The 20501-nt window shown below is 40.7% G+C and overlaps 1 protein-coding gene across 13 annotated transcripts in view; it reads left to right on the forward strand.

The window, feature by feature from the left end:
- Positions 1-19919, forward strand: part of MFSD11 (major facilitator superfamily domain containing 11) — a 29120-nt gene extending 9201 nt beyond the window's left edge. For 6 of the 13 annotated variants that reach the window (XM_086356304.1, XM_086356313.1, XM_086356306.1 and 3 more), the window contains 7 exons: positions 183-327; positions 4058-4098; positions 10911-10976; positions 12491-12616; positions 15491-15665; positions 16380-16515; positions 17050-19919. In XM_086356304.1, the coding sequence (XP_086212430.1) occupies positions 183-327; positions 4058-4098; positions 10911-10976; positions 12491-12616; positions 15491-15665; positions 16380-16515; positions 17050-17214 (854 nt within the window). In that variant the 3' untranslated portion in view covers positions 17215-19919. Of the gene's footprint in view, positions 1-182; positions 328-4057; positions 4099-10910; positions 10977-11587; positions 12617-15490; positions 15666-16379; positions 16516-17049 lie in introns of those variants that run through there. The other 7 variants (XR_015147205.1, XR_015147206.1, XM_086356311.1 and 4 more) reach the window with 3 other exon arrangements.
- The last annotated feature ends 582 nt before the right edge of the window (positions 19920-20501 follow it).

Consider the following 20501-nt stretch of genomic DNA (forward strand, 5'->3'; position numbering starts at 1 on the left):
AACTGAAAGACAGGTGGATGTATCCTATTTATCTCTTTGTCCTAGGTTTTTACTGATGCAGTAAAATAAAATTAGTGATAAAGTATGTAAATAGTTATAAACAAAATACTGAACATGATACTGACTCTGGAATTGTTTGTGTGGCTAGTGCTATCTACTTTCATCTTCGTTTTTCTCCCTAGAGAGTGACCGAAGAACAGTGTTTATCGCCCTAACGGTGATCAGCCTTGTGGGAACAGTACTTTTCTTTCTCATTCGGAAACCAGATTCTGAAAATGTCCTGGGAGAAGATGAATCTTCTGATGACCAGGACTTGGACATCAACGAGTAAGAAATTGGAAACATTCCTTTTATTTTAAGCTATATTTTGAATAGATACAGTCTAGAAATTACAAACCTGTTATAGGCCTAACTGATATCCAGTATTGGGCAGACATGAGGGGAAAGTTTTAAAGCAAATAAGCAGAGAAAGAAGATAAAGAGGAGCTGTCAGGGAGGAAGAAGGGAAAGGAAGATAGACAGAGGTGGGGGAGGTAGCTAAAAGGTTTGTGGAGGGATTTTAGTCTCATCCCAGGTCACTTCCTGTATGACCCTGGACAGTAGCAATGTTCCCCTGACTTTCTCTGGGCCTCAATTTCCTCCTTCGGTTCAGCAGACATCTTCTGTGTTTTAATGTTTGAGGATATAGGCTCATAAAGTTAAATAGAAAATAGTCCTCAGTCACTTTCTTGGATCCAGGCTTAAAATTTTCTGATCATGTGGTACAAGTGAGTGGCAAGGCCACCAGCAGTCGTCATAGATTAGCCGTGGTTACACCCACGCTCTGGATTTTGCACTAACCTGTGATGGTAGTTTCCACTGACATAATCCCTGCAGGGAAATAAGTTCCTAGTCCTGTTTTTCTAAAAGTTGTGAATAACCTTGAGCATATTTCTTATGTATTTGGCTCTGCTGGGTCTTAGTTGCAGTATGTGAAATCTTAGCTGCGGCATGCAGGATTTTTAGTTGCAGCATGCAGGGATTTTTAGTTGTGGCATGCAAGATTTTTTAGGTTCTTTAGTTGTGGCATGTGGGATCTAGTTTCCTGACCAGGGATTGAACCCAGGCCCTTTGCACTGGGGGCATGGAGTCTTGGCCACTGGACCACCAGGGAAGTCCCATTTATTATTACTTTTTCTTTTTTTTACAAAAGTTTATTTTTAAATGTATAGCAGGCTCTAAAACAATACTTCATTCTAGCTATAGGTGGCAACAGATGTTATAGCTGGAAATCCAGATGTTTAGACAGGAATGGAATTAAGGGCCTTTATTTCCTCAGGCACAAGGAATAGCTTTGCTTTTTAATAGATTTCTTAATTCCACTTGTGGCCAGGGAGCCATTCCCCGAGACCTCTTCTTTCCGTTTTTGGTTGAATGTCTTATCTTCCTCATCCATCCTCTCGGCCTGGTTCTTGGGCTGCTTCAGCGGCTGATGGTTGCCATCTTCAAGGCCAGACGTGGCGCCTTCTGCCCCTTTCCCAGGTCCTGCCACTGAAAGCAGGGGCCTGTTTAAGTTGTAAGTGAAACTGTCTAAAACCTTGCAGGTGATTTCTCTGCAGGTCGTCATCTAGATTTGAAGAAAGGGGAATAAGAAGTCTTTACCACTCTTGTGCTATGTGAATTGATAAATTGTGAAGCTTGCCTTACAGAATTTTATCTGTTGTTAAAAATTTTGCATTGAACTTTCTGTGCTGCCTTTTTAAACCCCCAAAAGGGCATAAAATTCTCCAGTCACAGGATCATTAACCATTCAGAATTTGCACTGTTCCAGGCAAAAGAGAGGTGTTTATATGAATATACATATGTATATATATCACATATTTTTAAAAGCATAAACCAATGGATATTGGAGAAGTGGTCTCCAAAGATGAATGACACAAACTTAACAAAAATTCAACATTCATTCAGCAAATGTTAGGGGCTGTGAAGACAAATACAGTCCATCCCTGTGTTCATGGAACTTCGTTGCTAGACAAGGGATCATGTACCTGTCATAAGGTGCAGTGCTGAGTGGTTCTGCTCCACCTTGTTGATCTTTCTCTCCCTGAATTGTCTTCCCAATCTTGAAACTTCTATGTCTTTATTCTATAAAGAGCACCATGCATGCACTAGCCATCTTCCAAAAGGTAGGAAAGAAGTAATGAGCAAGACAGAGAAGTCCCTCTTCTTATGAAATTTAGTTGTAGATGGGCTGGTAGTCACCATGCATGTTAAGAAAACAGCAGAGTAAGTTCTGCCAGACAGTGAGAGAGGGGGAGGTGGTGGAGAGCTGGGTGGTGAGAAGGTGTGAAGATCAGCTGATGTCTGTTGCAACAAAGGCCAGGTGTGGAAGGGAGTGTGATGGCTACCGGAGGGCCCGCGGGATGTGCACAGTGCAAGTAGGAGCATCTGCATCGGACAGAGAGATGACTGCATCAGGATATGGCGGGAGTTTGGATTTTGTTCTTGGTGTGATCAGAAGGCACTGAGGACATGCGTGGGGTCTGACTTTAAAGGTACCATAAAGTGGAGTCCACTCTGAATGATTTACAGCAGAGTACTAGCTGAGTTGATTATATTTCAATAGTCTATAGCCTACACATCAGTTCCTACTTATTTGGGGCCTGGAGTGTGAAATAGTATATCCACCCTGGTGGCTCTGTGGTAATGAATCCACCTGCCAAGCAGGAGGCGCAGGTTCAATCCCTGGGTTGGGAAGATCCCCTGGAGAAGGCAATGGCAACCTGCTCCAGTATTCTTGCCTGGGAAATCACAAAGGAGCCTGGCAGGCTACAGTCGTGGGGTCACAAAGAGCTGGACACGACTGAGCGGCTAAAACACCACCACCCGATCTTATCCAAGTACCAGGTGAGGGTAGCATCATTAAATAGAGTCTACAGAGTATTCGCTTCCAGGGATGGCATGAGGTGTGGGTTTTTTTGTTTTTTGTTTTTTTAATTTATTTTTAATTGAAGGATAGTTGTTTTACAGCGTTGTTTTGGTTTCTGTCATACATCAGCATGAATCAGCCATAGGTATACATATGTCCCCTCCCTCTTGAGCCTCCCTCAGGCTTGAGTTTTTATGGTGGGGGAAAATGTTTTCCTATTGGTTAAAACATACTACCTTTTTTGTGTCAGTAATTTAAGTCACCTGCTCTCCTTTAGATTTTTTCTTTCGGTTTGTTTGTAAACGATATCTTTTCAAGATCTAGGAGTAGACTTGGCTGATAGGATAAGAAGTGTAATTTCTTACAGACTCTCTTACCATGACCTGCAAACACTTACCCTTAAGTTACTATATCTTGTTTCCTTCTCACAGGTAAGTGATAGTGGCCCTGTTTTATAAATGAAAAAGTAAAAGAGAAATGAAGCCACTTGTCTAAAACCATACAACTAATAAGTGGCAAAGCAGGACTCCGCCTCAAAGCCCGCGTTTTTAACCAGTCGGTGATACTGCGCCCAAACCCGTGTAGCCGGTGACGGTGTTGCTTTTAACACTGAAGGACCACAGTAATTTTTTACGTAGTTGGAGTGGTGGAGAATTGAGCCCTCACGATTTGCTTTTACAGTTTAGAAACAGCAAGGTAGAGGAGACTTTTGTCCTGCCTGAAGTATCATTTCTTTCTTTCCTTTTAAACTTTTTTTCCTTTTTCTGTCTGGGTTGGGTGTTTGTACAGCTTGTGGGCTTTCTCTGGTTGTGGCTAGGGCTTTTCATTGCAGTGCATGGGATTTTCTTGATAGGCTGTAGAGTGTGCAGAGAAGTACCATTTCTGAAAAAGACATGCATGACTCTGTGTCATAAATTTAATGTGAGAGAATCATGTTCTGTGGTTAATAAAGGGCCACCCAAGTAGCACTTTACCCACAGTCTCTGAAGCAAGGACACCTTGGAGCAGGGAGCATTGAGGCCACTGAAGTGTTTACCAGACCACATAGAGCACAGAGCTTTTACAGACTTAAATGAAAATATGATCATTTTTTGGTTTGTTCTCTTTTTCAGTTTTCTGGGGAAAACTTTTTTCTTTTTATCTTTTCAGGTCTCCCCAGAGCAACATGACAAAGGCAGTAGATGCGTTTAGTAAGTATTTTCTGTATCTGAAGTGCAGGAACTGTTCAGGAATAACTTTCCCCGTTTCTCTGGTAGCTTTGCATTGACAATACCCCAGTATTTTCACATTTCTACGTATACTGCTCTGAAATCCGCTTGTCTTCTCAATAAGTATCTCTTACATGAGGCCTGTGAGGGATGGAGAATAATTCAGTGCCCTACCTGAGTGCATGTGTGAGGGAGGTCTGAGGAGGAGGAGGCAGAGGTTTAGGAGTTTATAGGAGGAAGTGAGGACACAGACCATTTCTTCAAGCATTGCTTGTCACTCCTTAGAATAGAGCAGAGGCTCGGGTAACCCAGTATCATGTAAAACCAATTATCCTCATCTGTTGAGGGCTTTTCCTGGCTAAACCTCTCGATGTGTTTTATTTTGTTCTCATGACAAATCTGTGAGTATCATATAATACATATGTATCACTATCTCCATTTTATAGAAAAGAAAACTGAGGCTTTGGCAAAATTATTTACTCAAGGTCAAACAAGGAATTTCCTTCTTGTTATGAGAGGCCTAGAAAGACATGTTGGCTTCTTTGGTGAACATGAAGTCAGGCAAAGGGAGGGTGATGACCTTCAGGCTTATGGGCTGGTTCATCCAGCTTCAGTAAGACTTGATGCAGCCTCTGTGCTCTGAACCCCCCCCCCCCGCCGCCCTGGATGTCTCTTAATATTAACCAGATTCAGGATATACTTTCTAGATAGTTGTATCAGCTTTGCCTCAACTTCTCTGTAAAATGAGACACTAACACAGTGAGGGCCTCATGCTTTTTATCACGGAGCTGGTTGGTTACATAGTGTAGGGTTTGGTAGTAATAGGATATTGGGCTGTTAGGTTTGAATGGGGAGAAGGAAGGGAGCAGCTAATAAAGATAAGACATATAAGGTGTCACAGGGCAAGAAAATTTAAATTTGGGCAATGGTTCCTGGCAGTTGGGGAGCAATGTGAAGTTAGGAGGTGGCAATGAAGCCAAAGGCAAAGAGAAAGGGAAAAGAGTGTCCAGGCTTTAATTTGCTTGCGAGCCAATGTTTCATTTATTAATCATGATATTCCTTCAGTTGATGCTATAGTAGGTATTGAGTAGAAAGGATTCCTGCTTATTTAAAGGCACTTAAGTTCCTCAGCTCAATGTATATGTTTAATGCAATTCTAGAAAATTTCAGTGAGAACTTTTAAATTTATTTTTCGGTCCTGATAAAAGGTTCCTCTGGAAGAATAAACATCTGTCAATAGCCAACAAAATTCTCAAAAAGAACTTTCCCTAGTAAATATCAAAACCTATTATGAATTCATTTGAAAACACTGGAATACGGGCAGCACTGGAACTGAAGTCTGGACGCAGGTCTGCGTTCATAAAGGAGCATGGAATACTGTAACAGAGCCTTAAAGCAAGGCCAGACAGCCGACTGCATGGGAGAAGTGTGAACTTGTACTTCCCGTCTTATACTAAAATTCCATGTAGATTAAATGTAAAAATGAAACCATAGTAGTAACTGCAAGAAATTAATTTGGTAGAGGAAAGCCTTTCACAGGTCTGTCAAACAGTAAGGGGAAAGTATGCTCTTTTTTACCTAAAATATAAAATTTTGATCTCTCACAGTAATCAAATGAAATTAAAATGGCGGGGAAAATATTTAAAGTATATGATAAAGGGTTATGAACCAATAAGAAAGGCATGCGTTAGAACTGTGGTGTTGGAGAGAAGACTCTTGAGAGTCCCTTGGACTGCACAGAGATCAAACCAGTCAGTCCAAAGGAAATCAGTCCTGAATATTCATTGGAAGGACTGATGCTGAAGGTGAAACTCCAATACATTGTTTTTTTTATTTTATTTTATTTATTTTTTAGTTTTTTTAATTTTTTTATTTTTAAACTTTACATAATTGTATTAGTTTTGCCATATATCAAAATGAATCCGCCGAAACTCCAATACTTTGGCCACATGATGTAAAGAACTGATTCAATGGAAAAGACCCTGATGCTGGGAAAGCTTGAAGGCAGGAGAAGAAGGGGATGACAGAGGGTGAGATGGTTGGAAGGTATCACCGACTTGATAGACCTGAGTTTAAGCAAGCTCTGGGAGTTGGTGCCAGACAGGGAAGCCTGGCGTGCTGCAGTCCATGGGGTTGCAAAGAATCAGACACAACTGAGCAACTGAACTGAAGAAAGGCATAAGAAAAAAGTTATAAACAAAGAAAAGTTATTAAGTCTATAAGAAATGCAAATTAATAAGTTTTCTATTAAATTTCCAAAGATAAATAATTCTCAGTATATAGGCTGTAGGTACTTAAATACATAAGACCACATTGTTAAGAATATAGTCCTTGTATTACTTTCTGAAGATAGATTTATTAGTAAGAATCAAAAGCCTTAAAAATGTTTATCCCTTTACTCCAACAATTCCACTAATAGGATTATCCTCAGGAAGTAAGAATTTTCCCCAAGATTTAGTTACTATTTATATTAGTGAGAAATAAAAATAATTTAAATATTCAAGTACAAAGCAGCTATCCAGTAGATTAGTGTAGCCATTAAAATGATTACTACAAATGTTAGAAAATGTTTGCTTTGTTAATATGAAAATAAATTGTAAAACAGTGTAAATAGTGAAATTTCTTTTTAAAAAGCATAAAGCCTGGGAGGAGACTCATTAAGGTGTTAGATTATGGTTATTTTCCTTAATAGAATAACTTTATTGAGATGTAATTCACATGGTATACAGTTCACCCACTTATATAATTCAGTGGTTTTTAGTATATTCAGAGAGTTGTACAGATATCACCATAGTCAATTTTAGAACCTATTCACGTAGTTACCTGGTCTAGTGGTTAGGATTCAGTACACATGTGGCCAAAATTTAAAAAAAAAAAAAAAAAAATTAGAACCTAATGATCACCCCCAAAAGAATCTCTATGACCATCAGCAGTCAGTTCCCATTTTCTTCCCATTAGTAATCACTTTCCATTTCCTCTCCCAACCCCAACCCCAGCCCTAGTTATCCAGTAATCTACTTTCTGTCTACAGATTTGCCTATAACTGGACATTTTGTGTAAGTGGAATCATAGGACTAGTTGGCTTCTGTGACTGGATTCTTAGCATCAGTTTTTGTGTGGACATTGTTTTCAGATTTCTTGGCTGTATACCCAGGGGTAGTGGGCTTGCTGGGCTCTGGTGTCTCTGTGTTAAATCTTTTAGGAGCTACCAGGTTGTTTTCCAAAGTGGCGGTACCATTTTACATTCCCACTGGCAATGGACGAAGGTTCCAATTTCTCCACTTTCTAGAGTTATCTTTTTGATTATAGCTATCCTACTAGCCCCTGATGCTTCAGACAATAAAGAATCTGCCTGCAATGTGGGAGCCCCGGGTTTGATCCCTGGGTCGAGAAGATCGCCTGGAGAAGGAAATGGCAACCCACTCCAGTATTCTTGCCTGGAGAATTCCATGGACAGAGGAGCCTGGCGGGTTACAGTCCAGAGGGTCGCAAAAGTTGGACACGTCTGAGCGACTAACACTATCCTAGTATGTGTAAAGTGGTTTTTCGTGGCTTTGATTTGCATTTCCCCAATATCTAAGATGTTGATCGTATTTTCATATGTTTATAGGCATTTCATCTCTTCTTTGGAGAAATTTCTGCTCAGATCTTTTGCTCATTTTTTAATTGGGTTATTTGTATTATTATTATTTTGGCCACACCGTGTGACTTGTTCCCCGACCAGGGATTAAACCCCAGCCCTCAGAATTGGAAGTGCTGAGTCTTAACCAGTGAACTGCCAGGGAATTCCTCGTCTTTTTGTTATTGAATTGTAAGAGTTCTTTATATATTATAGGTGAAAGTCCCTTATATATATAATTTACAAATATTTTCTTCCATTCTTTAGGTTGATTTTTCTCATTTTCTTGGTAGTATCTTTTGAATCTTAGAATTTTAAAATTTTTTATGGAGTCTGATTTATCTACTTTATCTTCTGTTGTGTGTGCTTTTGGTGTCCTAGGAAGACTCCAAGTCACAAAGATTTATTCCTGTATTTTTTTGGTAAGAATTTTATAGTTTTAGCTTTTACATTTTGTTCTGTGATCCACTTGAGTCAAGTTTTATGGATGTTGTGATGCAGGACTCCAGCATCATTCTTTTGCACGAGATCAGTCATTCTAGCACCATTTGCTAGAAATACTATTCTTTCTCCCGTTGAATTGTGTTGGCACCCTTCTTAAAAACCAAATGACTGTGAATGTAGGAGTTTATTTCTCAATACGCCTGTTCTTATGCCAGTACCATGCTGTGTTGATTATTGTAAATTTTGAGTCTTCATTTTTGTTCTTTTTCAAGATTATTTTGGCTGTTATCAGTCCTTTGAATTTACATATGAATTTTAGGATCAGTTTGTCAATTTCCTCAAATGAATTATATTGGGTTTTTTTTTTGATAAATGATTTTTTTTTTTAGAAGTTTTAGGTTCACAGCAAAATTGTCAATATACAGAGATTTCCCATACATGTCCTGCCCTCACCCATGCGTAACCTTCCCCGTTATCGTTGTCCCTCATCATTGTGGTACTTTTGTTAACAACTGATGAACATATAGTGACACAGCATCATCTAGAGTCTGTTGTTTACATTAGGGTTCCCTCTTGGTGTTGTACGTTTTATAGGTTTGGACAAATGTATGAGGACATGAATTCACCATATAGGATCATACTAGGTTATTTTTCTTTTTAGGTTATGTTTTAAAATTTCCTTTTGTTAGCTAAATCTTCTGATTACTCAAAAGCAAATATGCTTTGCTAACATGATTTTTCTAATTAAAATATTGTTTTAAACTTTATTAATCAAGTATTTTTTTCTGGAAGTATATGAAAATGATTGGTGAAAATATCTGACTGATTTTCAGTTCAGTTCAGTTCAGTCGCTCAGTTGTGTCCGACTCTTTTCGACCCCAAGAATCGCAGCACGCCAGGCCTCCCTGTCCATCACCAGCTCCCGGAGTTCACTTAGACTCACGTCCATCGAGTCAGTGATGTCATCCAGCCATCTCATCCTCTGTCGTTCCCTTCTCCTCCTGCCCCCAATCCCTCCCAGCATCAGAGTCTTTTCCAATGAGTCAACTCTTCACATGAGGTGGCCAAAGTACTGGAGTTTCAGCTTTAGCATCATTCCTTCCAAAGAACACCCAGGGCTGATCTCCTCTAGGATGGACTGGTTGGATCTCCTTGCAGTCCAAGGGACTCTCAAGAGTCTTCTCCAACACCACAGTTCAAAAGCGTCAATTCTTCAGCGCTCAGTCTTCTTCACAGTCCTAGTCTCACTTTATTTTAGTGAAATTCAAGAAAAAAGCTATCCTCTTTTGTATATAGAGAAATTCAGGACAGAGTGTCTGTGACTGATGTGTTTCCTAGTCATCCACTGAGTAGGAACTGAAATCTGGATCCACCATTAGTTTAGGATCCTAGATAAGTGGCCTTAAGTTATGAAATGTGAGCAGGTTCAAAGACAGTTAAAATGTGCAGCTTTTAGAAATGCATTTTCCACTGTAGATTTCAACGAAGTTAAACAATAAAAATTAAAAATTAAAGGGATCAGAAACAAATGAGCAGAACTAAGGTTTCAGTCCTCAGATCCAGAGACTGAGAATCCAGGAAGTGGTGGTATCCCAGCTTGGGGTGGTCAAAAACCTCTGGGCTGATTCTGACCTTGAGTCCAGCCTTAACGCTGCCCTGGGAAAGTTGCTTAGGGAAATTAGCATTTTGCCAACTGTTGACTCCCTAATCTTTAATCAAGTCTGTTGGAATAGTCTGTTGTTTTGTTCTGTTTCTTTTCTCTGTTTCACGTTTTATTTGTTTTCTTGAGAGCTGGAAAAGGTGTTAGAGAAAACACAACTCTAGAATATATTTAAACAGTTGAAATCAACATTTTACTTATAGGGCAGGTTTAGTTCATATGTTAAGCATTTTAATCTGAATCATTAACCTGTGTCCCAGTGTCTCTGTTTACTGGCATTATTGACAAGTAATAATGAATTGGTTGAATGAATATTTTAGAATTTTTGTTCGGTTGATTAAAATCTAGTTTAGTTCAGTTCAGTCGCTCAGTTGTGTCCGACTTTTTGCGACCCCATGAATTGCAGCACGCCAGGCCTCCCTGACTATCACCAACTCCGGGAGTTCACTCAGACTCATGTCCATCAAGTTGGTAATGCCATCCAGCCATCTCATCTTCTGTCATCCCCTTTTCCTCCTGCCCCCAATCCCTCGCAGCATCAGAGTCTTTTCTAATAAGTCAACTCTTCGCATGAGGTGGCCAAAGTACTGGAGTTTCAGCTTTAGCATCATTCCTTCCAAAGAAATCCCAGGTCTGATCTCCTTTAGAATGGACTGGTTGGATCTCCTTGCAGTCCAAGGGACTCTCAAGAGTCTTCTCCAACACCACAGTTCAAAAGCATCAATTCTTTGGCGCTCAGCTTTCTTCGAAGTCCAACTCTCACATCCATACATGACTACTGGAAAAACCATAGCCTTAACTAGACGGACCTTTGTTGGCAAAGTAATGTCTCTGCTTTTGACTATGCTATCTATGTTGGTCATAACTTTCCTTCCAAGGAGTAAGCGTCTTTTAATTTCATGGTTGCAGTCACCATCTGCAGTGATTTTGGAGCCCAAAAAAATAAAGTCTGACACTGTTTCCACTGTTTCCCCATCTATTTCCCATGAAGTGATGGGACCAGATGCCATGATCTTAGTTTTCTGAATGTTGAGCTTTAAGTACTCCTAATTTTTTTTTCTTTTTTTGCAGAAAAGTCTCTGAAGTTATGTGTCACCAAGGAGATGCTCCTTCTTAGCATTACAACTGCTTATACAGGTAATGGAGTTAATTACAGTGTTGGTTTTCTGTAACTGTGTAATGACAGTAAGTGTCGAAAACAATAACTGTGTTACTTTCTCACAATTCTGTACATTGACGTGTCTCAGCGAAATGGTTTTTCTGATGGTCTCAGTTGGGGTCTCTTGTGGTTCTTTAAGTTATAGTGCTAAGGTTCTTTAAGTTATAGGGCTAAAACTTCCAAGGTAGTTTCATTTGCACGTCTAAAGGGGTCTAATGCAAGCTGGATCTCACCTCTCTCCATGTCTCAGCATTTGCGTGACCCCTTCCCATGTTGGTGAAAGCAAATCACAGGGCCAACCTAAATACCACCTAGGGGAGGGTTCTGTACAAGGGATTGAAAAGCAGGAGGCTTGATTCATCTCAGCCAATGATTTTAGGACAAAATGGAGCACTACAGAAAATAATCATGAGTAAATCTTTGCCACATGAGTATGAATTAAGAGAATTTTCAATAAAACAGAATGAATTCTGTGGCTTCCAGTGATAATGTGATGTGGTAATAGGTGAAGTAGGCTTAGGTCTTAAGGAAATCTGTTTCCTTGTCAAAAGTTGCGCTGATATGTCAGTTATTACTTTTGCCTTTACAGTTGACCCTTGAACAGTGAAGGGATGGATTAGGTGTGCTGACCTCCCCTGTGATCAGAAATCTTTGCGTGACTTCAGTCAGCCATTTGTATCTGTGCTTCCTGGTCTGCACAGTCGACCAACTGTGGACCCTGTAGTATTACAGGGTCCTGCACAGTTCAAACTGGATTTGTTCAAGGTTCAACTCTCTGCGCCTCATAGGTATAGGTAGAAACATCTTATTTTTAGGTCAAAGGGTGGTGTCAGAACATCTTCAAAATTCAGGTAAGATTTTGTGACATTAAGGAACCAGGTCTTCTACTGATTTGCTCTAATTTTTTACCCAAATTTTAAAAATTTCTTTTCCTGGAAAACATGTTTAATTAAAACTTTTTCCTTTAAGCAAAAGTAGATAGTAGGTATTAGTCTTGCCACCATATGTTCCTGTTCCCTTGGAAAGCTATTAATAAGGATAATGAGTACTTTAGTGTCTCTGTTACAAGTTTATGTTAATTACGTCCTCTGTCCACCCCCTTTTTGTGCAGAGTGACTGTTTTAACATAAGGCTGTCTTTGCTTATTTGGGTTGTATGTTCTAATCTGAAATATGTGACAATTGCCATCTCGTGGCTAATTCCTTTTCATCAGTTATGTCACGTGGAGTAGCATTTCAGTCTGAGTGAATTTTGTTTTATACATGCATAGCTCAAATACTACAAGACATGAAGACGTGAAGAAAAAACCAGGAAAGGTAGACTGTGTTTTTTCAGTACAAAATCCAGTGCTTTGTTATCTGCAGTTGGTTTACTCTAAGGATGTAGAGACTTGAATGCAAAGAGCTGATTATGGGACTTGAGTATCTGGATTTTGGTACCCATGGCAGATACTGAAGGACAACTGTAATTTAAATCTGACTCTTTTCTAAAGGTCTGGAACTGACTTTCTTCTCTGGTGTATATGGAACCTGTATTGGCGCTATAAATAAATTTGGAACAGAAGAGAAAAGCCTCATTGGACTTTCTGGCATTTTCATCGGCATTGGAGAAATTTTAGGTTGGTTTAAAAAAATTTTGCATTAAATCAGTTTGTTACAGTTATAATGGAAACTTTAAGTATATTTCACTTCTCTGTCCTTGGATTTCTGTTTCTTTGCTTATTTTTATCCACATGGGTATGTCTGGTTTTTCTTTTATTATCACTGTTCTAAAACTAAATTATAAAACTTTTGCCAAGTAATTCAAGACAAAGCCATAAGTAAGAAAACAAAGATTTTTGCTTTTTGTTTCCTGGATTTTCCTCTTAAAATACTTAGGGAAGGTGTATTAGAATCCCTGAATTTCTTGTTCTCTGGATCTCTGACACCAGTTGTATGTCCAGCAGTACAGTTCAACTCTGACACTAACTCCTAGAGTTAGCAGCAGACCACACAGGTTCAAGGGTACAATCCTGCAAGGCCAGCCTCACTTCAGACGCCAGTCCAAGTCCTGAGTCCCCAGGCCATCTTCACTTCTGTCCAGCTTGGCTATACATTCAAGGATTCCTACAACACCCCTGGGAAATGCTATGAAAGGAAAGTGAAAGTGAAGTTGCTCAGTCGTGTCCGACTCTTTGCAACCCCATGGACTATAGCATACAAGGCTCCTCTGTCCATGGGATTTTCCAGGCAAGGGTACTGGAGTGGGTTGCCATTTCCTTCTCCAGAGGGAAATGCTATGCTTACTGTTAAAGTTTATTTAATAAAGGATGCAGATGAACAGCCAGATGAAGAGCTACTTAGGGCAAAGCCCAGAAGGACCCCTGGCGTAGGAACCTCCATCCCCTTGGAGTCTAGGATGTGGTACCCTCCCGACACATGATGGAGTCATCGCAGGAAGCTCTCCCAAACCTGTTGCGTGGGGATTTTTATGCACATCTCATCATGGTGGATTAAATCATGGCAGACTCGATCTCTAGCCCCTCTCCCCTCCCCTGAGATGGGGGGTGGAGCTGAACATTCTAGTTTTCTAATTAAGACTGGGTCCTGGCAACCAGCCTCCATCTTGACTAGAGCCACCCCCACAGTCCTTCAGGGGTCAGCATTAACTCAGGTGTGGTTGGAAGGGGTTAGTTAAGATAACTAGAGACACTCCTTTCACTGAGGAAATTCCTAGGGTTTCAGGAGCTCTGTGCCAGGAAGCGGGGAGAGGAGACAGGCTAAGACCACACCTCTGTTTTGATTATGCCACCAGTCACTCCTGCAGCGGTGATCCATGCAGTAGTGGATGCTGTGTAACATGTGAGGAGCTTCCCAAAACTTTCTGTGCCTCCACTGTATGAACAAAGCATGGAGCTTATATTTTTGGGGAAGAACACATGCAATAAAAAATATCTGAAACTTAGAATGTCAAAATGATAAGCACTATAGAGAAAGGACGGAGAAGCAATGGCACCCCACTCCAGTACTCTTGCCTGGAAAATCCCATGGACGGAGGAGCCTGGTGGGCTGCCGTCTATGGGGTCGCACAGAGTCGGACACGACTGAAGTGACTTAGCAGCAGCATGGACAAAGGAGGGTGGGGGGTTGGTGTATTTTTTTGTTCCCTATAATTAATTTTAGAACATTTTCATTGCTTTTTTCCAGTCAACTGCTAATCTACTTCCTCTGTAGATTTATTCCGGGGACATCTCATGTGAATGGAATCATATAATCTGTATTTTTCTGTTGTCCCTGGCTTCTTTTACTTGACACAGTGTTTGCAGGGTTTTTCATGGTGTAGCATGTATCAGTACTTCATTTCTTTTTTCTTTTTTACTTCATTCCTCTTTATTACCAAATAATATTTAGTCACGTGGATCTACCACATTTTTATTCATCCATTCATCGTGTCATGGACGTTTGGGTGGTTTTTGCTTTTTGCCCATTATGAATAATGCTGCTGTGAACACTAAACCTAGGACTGAAATTGCTGGGTCAGGTGATAACTCTGTGTTTGACTGATTTGTCTAATAACAGGTCCTATTTTCCTGTTCCTTTGCATGCCTGGTAATGTGGATACTAGCCATTGTGAACTTTACCTTGTTGGGTGTGGGATGACTTTTACATTGCTGTTCCTGTTCTTGAGCTTTGTTCTTGGATGCGGTTCATTTACTTGGAAACAGTGTGACTTTTTGAGTCTTGCTTTTAAAGTGTGTTGGATGGAACCAGAGTAGTGCTCAGAGGAGGGCTAATTATCTCTCTCCCCCAAGGGAAGACCCTTTCGTGAATACCCAGTGAATAATAAGATTTCCGGTCTGGCTGGTGGGACCAGGTACTCTGCCCAGCCCAGGGTAGGGCACTAATGCCACTAATCCTTTTGGAAAGCTCTTTCTGATCTCTGCTACTCACATCCTGTGCTGATCAGCTTTCCTTTTTGATGCCCTGTTTTGGAAACTCAGGCACCTTGGTCTCCCCAGCCCCTGAGCTCTGTCTCCGTGACTCAGGGAGGCTGTGGGCTTCCTCCTGCCTTCCCTCCCCTTCTGCCCCTCTTCCCGGTCTCCTTCCCCTGTCCTCCCCGCTCTGCTTCCGCCCTCCCCCTTTCTGAAGCCCCCGGCCTCTCAGTCAGCTGGGGCAGGTGTGGGCCTCGCCTCATTTGTTCCCTGTCTCTCTGAGATCACTGCCCTTTGTCACCTGAGAATCTGTGTCTTCAAAACCGTTGTGCCATATTTTTGGTTTTTTTTTTTTTTTTTTAGACTGGGGGTAAATTCAGTTCCTGTTATTCTATCTTACCTAGAAGTCTGTCCTGATTTTTATAATTTCCTTTGTTTCAACAGTTATTTCTTACTTTGTATATTCGTGCTTGCTTGCTTTATTTTATTAAATTCACTATTTGTCCATTTATTTTTTCAAAACTAAGTTTTTGATATGTTAACTTGGCCTTGGATTTTTTTGTTTGTTCATTGATCTTACAGGTGGAAGCCTCTTTGGCCTGCTGAGCAAGAATAATCGTTTTGGTAGGAATCCAGTTGTGCTGTTGGGCATCCTGGTGCATTTTATAGCTTTTTATTTAATATTCCTCAACATGCCTGGGGATGCCCCCATTGCTCCTGTTGAAGGCACTGACAGCAGCGCTTACATCAAACCCAGGTACAGTGGCGGCCCTTTTTCTAGTAAGTTAAGGAAGGGCAGGAGGTAAAGGATGGCTTGGAATTTAGAATGGAGCAGTTAGTCCTTTTCTGTAAGTCTGTTATAAGGTCATTTGTCATGTGTTAATGGAGCCAGAATGAGTTTGAATAGAAATCCATAGAGAATATCAAGTTATTTTTGTGATTGTTGGTTTTAACCTTTCTCCCCACTAAATCTTTTTCTTGATCTGTGAAGGATTGCGTAAGTGTCTGATTTGAATTTTTATCTCTGCTTTTTGAGCATTGAAATCTCTAGACGTTTTTGGACTTCAGGGAAGAGCAGTGAGGAATGAGGGGTGATCTGTCTGCTGGATCGGCCGCCCAGCCCTTTCACAGTGGTTATGGGAGTTTTGCGGGTGTCATTTTACTGCACTCAACCCTCAGATTCATTTTCAGCGTAGGCATTTATGTCTGGACCCCCAAGCCAAGGGCAGCCCCATCCCAGACACACTGTTTGCTTCCCTGATGGTTAATAGACTAGAGTTCGCTAGACTGTGAAGGTGACAGCATTTGAGTATAAGTTCTTTGTAAATTCCATGTTTATTCATTCTTGTTTCATACACTTGTTTAAACTGGAGAGTAAAATGTTTTTGTGGGTGAGTTGCTGTTACATTTTAAACAACTCTAACAAATATTATTATTAATGCTCACTCTCAATTAATTTTATTTTAATCAGCAAAGAAATTGCCATCTTCTGCAGCTTCCTGTTGGGTCTTGGAGACAGCTGCTTCAATACTCAGCTGCTTAGTATTTTAGGTTTTCTCTATTCTGAAGACAGCGCCCCGGCTTTTGCCGTCTTTAAATTTGTGCAGGTAAATTCTTCTTTAAACTATGTTTAAAGGCGGGTCTTTTTGAAGTGCTGTAACTTCATTTTCTTAATGTTTCTTAAATAAACGTCTAGGAGATCCTTTAAAAGGATTTCTGATCAGAATGAGGAGATAATAAGTACTGTGATCTTTTTTGTCCCATCACTTGTATAAGAGATTTTACATTCCGGCCTCTGCGGCTCAGACTTCTTTCAGTAGATACTAGAGTTCATGGTGTTCACAGGTAACAAGTGTGCTTCTCACTGTGCATGCACATAATTTTATCACTCCAGTTTTTTTTTTTTTTTTAACAAAATACTATTTTAAATAGCAGACTGTAGCTTACTTGATTATTCCCAGCTCTCAGTGGGACTTGATGGTGCATGTTTGTGAGCTAGTGACTAAGGAGGTGCCCTCTAGATGCAGAAAGAGCAGGGAGCAGTGACAAGAAGCCTTGGGTCCAAGCTGTGGGGTTCGTTGTGGAGTCGGCTGGGTCACGTGTGCATGTTTCATGATCTGTTTTGTCTTCTTTATTCTTAGTCCATTTGCGCAGCCGTGGCATTTTTCTACAGTAACTACCTTCTCCTTCATTGGCAACTCCTGGTCATGGTGATATTTGGGTTTTTTGGAACTGTCTCCTTCTTCACTGTGGAGTGGGAAGCTGCTGCCATTGTAGCCCGGGGCTCTGACTACCGAAGTATTTGAAGAAGGGTGCCAGTGAGAGGAGGCCGCCTCTTCAGACCCTCGGCTGAGCGGCAGGGCCGGGCAGAGGAGGCCGCTCTCATCTTCACCATACCTTGGAGGCTGTTAGAATGGAAACTCCGAGATCTAAGACTGCTAAATCTGCCAGAGTTGGTATTCAGGTTTACAAATATTGTTTAGAAACTAGTGAAATAAGGGAACTTGTCCTGTCAGTCATGATGTTCGAAGATGTTGTTTTTCAGTTCATCTGTCTCACGTTCCTTATGGTCATGTTGTAAATGTAAATGTTTTCTTCTGCCCCCCGTTCTCGTTGAGAGATCATGCTTTGATCGAAACTACTAGGCCATATGTGTATGAAGACTCGTATGTCGTGTGAAGACTCCTAGGTGTGTGGCTGTGTGTTACTATGTAGTAACAGGGAGCATGTGCCACCCCATGTGTGTCTGGGAATGACGTTTAAGTAAATCATGTAACACTGAAATGGAATCTTTGAAAAGATTTGCACATTTTTGATAATTTTTCTTGTAGTTCCTAGCAAGAGGGGTACTAATCAAGTATTATGAAATGAGGTAAAAATTGTCTTAAGTTTTAAAAATAGGAATCTTACATTTGTAAATGAACAGAAACACACTTAAGAAAAAAATACACATTTATTGATGGAGGCTTTTGCTAGTAATTTTTCTAGAGGATGCAGTGCATAAAAAACAAACAAACCCAGAACACGTGGTGAAGTCTAAGCTGTGGCGGCAGGCTGTTGTCACTAAGAAACACCATTCCATACGCATGTCTGGGAATGGAGTCTAACTGTTTGGGGGAGATGTTTAGAATGGAAATGTTAACTTTAATCCATAAGAGCTTTAAACAGTTACTTTAATTGAGATAATTCAGAAATCATAAAATTCATCATTGTAAAGTATACAGTTTAGTGGCGCTTCAGTACATGCACAAGATTATATAGCTATCACTACTGTCTTTTCCAGAACGTTTTCATCACCCCGAAAGAACCCCCCGTGCCTACTGGTAGTCATTCGCCATTCTCTTGCCTGGCACCGGTGGTCAGTAATCCGTTTCCTGTCTCTGTGGATTTGCTTCTTCTGGATATTCCCTATCAATGGGAAAGCTCACTTTTAAAATTGAAAATTAACTGAACAAATCAAGAGTTTTATGGCAAAGTAGATTTAATCAAGAAGACAAACAATATTTTGCTTTCCTTTATTTTTTAACACCTGCTTAGTAATTTTATGGAGTGTGAGTTTTAGACTTGATGGCAATTGCAGGGAATTGTGGTTAGCTGGAACCCTTAGAGAAATTGCATTTGTATGGAACACTGAACTCTTTTGCTCCAAGTTGTAAAATTGTGGTTTTCTTTCTTGAAGTTGAGATAAACTCAGTTGATAGTTGATTTTATATAAATTGTAAATGCTGTTTCAGAATTAATGCAAATGAATTTATTATCTCTTTAAGCACATTATTGTCTACTCAGATGTATTTGTTTTCTATCACTGTATGACAGATTACTCCAAAACTTAGCCATTTCCCTTGTGGTTTAGATAGTAAAGAATCTGTCTGTAGTGCAGGAGACCTGCGTTTGATCCCTGTGTCGGGAAGATCCCCTGGAGAAGGGAATGGCTACCCACTCCAGTATTCTTACTTGGGAGAATTCCTGGACAGAGGAGCCTGGCAGGCTATAGTCCATGGGGTCACAAAGTCAGACGTGACTGAGCAACTAACAGTTTTTTTCACTAAGCACATTATAGTTTACCCAGATGTTTTTGTCTTCTATCTCCGAATGACATATTACCCCAAAACTCAACCACTTAAGACCTACGTATTCTCTCATAGTTTCTGCGGGTCTCGGTATGGCTGGACCAGGCCCTCCAGCCAGCCCAGGCTTTGTTACAAGGCTGCCGCCAAGGCGTGACCCGGAGGAGGACCTGCTTCTCAGCTTAGTCTCATCCTTGTCAGGAGTTGGTTCCTCACAGGCTGTTGGACTAAGAGTCTTAGTTTCTCACGGCTGTCCTCATCAAAGAAAGCAAGTGAGAAAAGCCAGAGGGAAGTGCCAGCAAGTCATAAGTCACCGTCTTTTATCACTTAATCTCGAAAATGACATCTCATCACTTTTGCTGTATTCTCCCTACTAGATGCAAGTTACTAGTTCCCGGCCACACTCACGGAAGGGGGTGGGGGTTACACCAGGGAGTGACTAGAACCAGGATCCCCAGGACCGTCTCGCAAGGCTGCCTGTCTCACGTTCAGCTGGGAACTGGGCCCTGCATTCCTATGTTCCTCACTCTGCCAGGCTCGGGCTCCCTTTGCTTATGATAGGTCTGTAGAATTAGGCTGCAGAGGTTCAGTAGCCTCTGTTAATACTACTGAGTGCATTCTCCCAGGGCAGCCGCAGCCTCTTATCACAACTGGTAGGATTCCTGGTAACTGCTTTCACAAGGGAAAAGAGAGTGAGGGGAATGTGTCAGGAACACGACTTCTGGGCCGCCTCCCTCCTGTTGTTATGTGTGATGTTCTTCACCTTAAGTTCTGTACTCACATTTTGTGTTTGGGTGGGTTTCGTTTTGTTTTTTTACTCAGTCTTTATGTCTATAAATAGTGTTGGCCTTGGTGGGCTCTTTATTTGACTGATAACAGCTCGTTTGAATTTGTATCATTATTTGAATTTGAAATGTGGTATGAAATAAAGAATTTAATTTTTACGCTTGTTTTATGTACTCTCTCAAATAATTTATGCTTCTGGGTAAGTAAGTCTTCACTTTGTCTCACATGGGTGTGTGTGTGTAAGTATGAGTGTGCTGTTCTTTTGCTGCAGATTTCTGTATATTGAAATTTGGCTTAGCCCTGGAGCAACCTTAATTGAGTCACAACTGTTTTACTCTGTGTGAAGGCGTCCCCCACCTACCTCTTCTGCCCTATACCCGAAGGCTTGAATACCTTAAAACCTAGGCTTTGGCTGTTTACACTGAGGCTTGCTTTCCTCTGGGAGTTAAGTTCTCAAAATACAAAAAAAAGTTGCCAATTAAAAAAATAAAGTGAGGACATAAGAGAAACTGAATCCTTGGTAGGAATGTAAAATGGTGCTGCCTTTATGGAAAACAGTAACGTAGTTCCTAAAAAAGTCAAACTAGAATCACCGTCTGATCCACCAATTTCATGTTTGGGTATGTACCCCAAAGAATTGAAAACAGACTTGAAGGAGGTATTTGTACAGTTATGCTTGTAGCAGCATTGTTCACAGTGGCCAAAAGGTGAAAACAACCCATGTCCATCAGTAGATGAAT

This window comes from Bos grunniens, chromosome 19 (genome assembly GCF_055505025.1).
Source record: "Bos grunniens cultivar Pamir isolate PY7600 chromosome 19, Bosgru_T2T1.0, whole genome shotgun sequence".
NCBI lineage: Eukaryota > Metazoa > Chordata > Mammalia > Artiodactyla > Bovidae > Bos > Bos grunniens.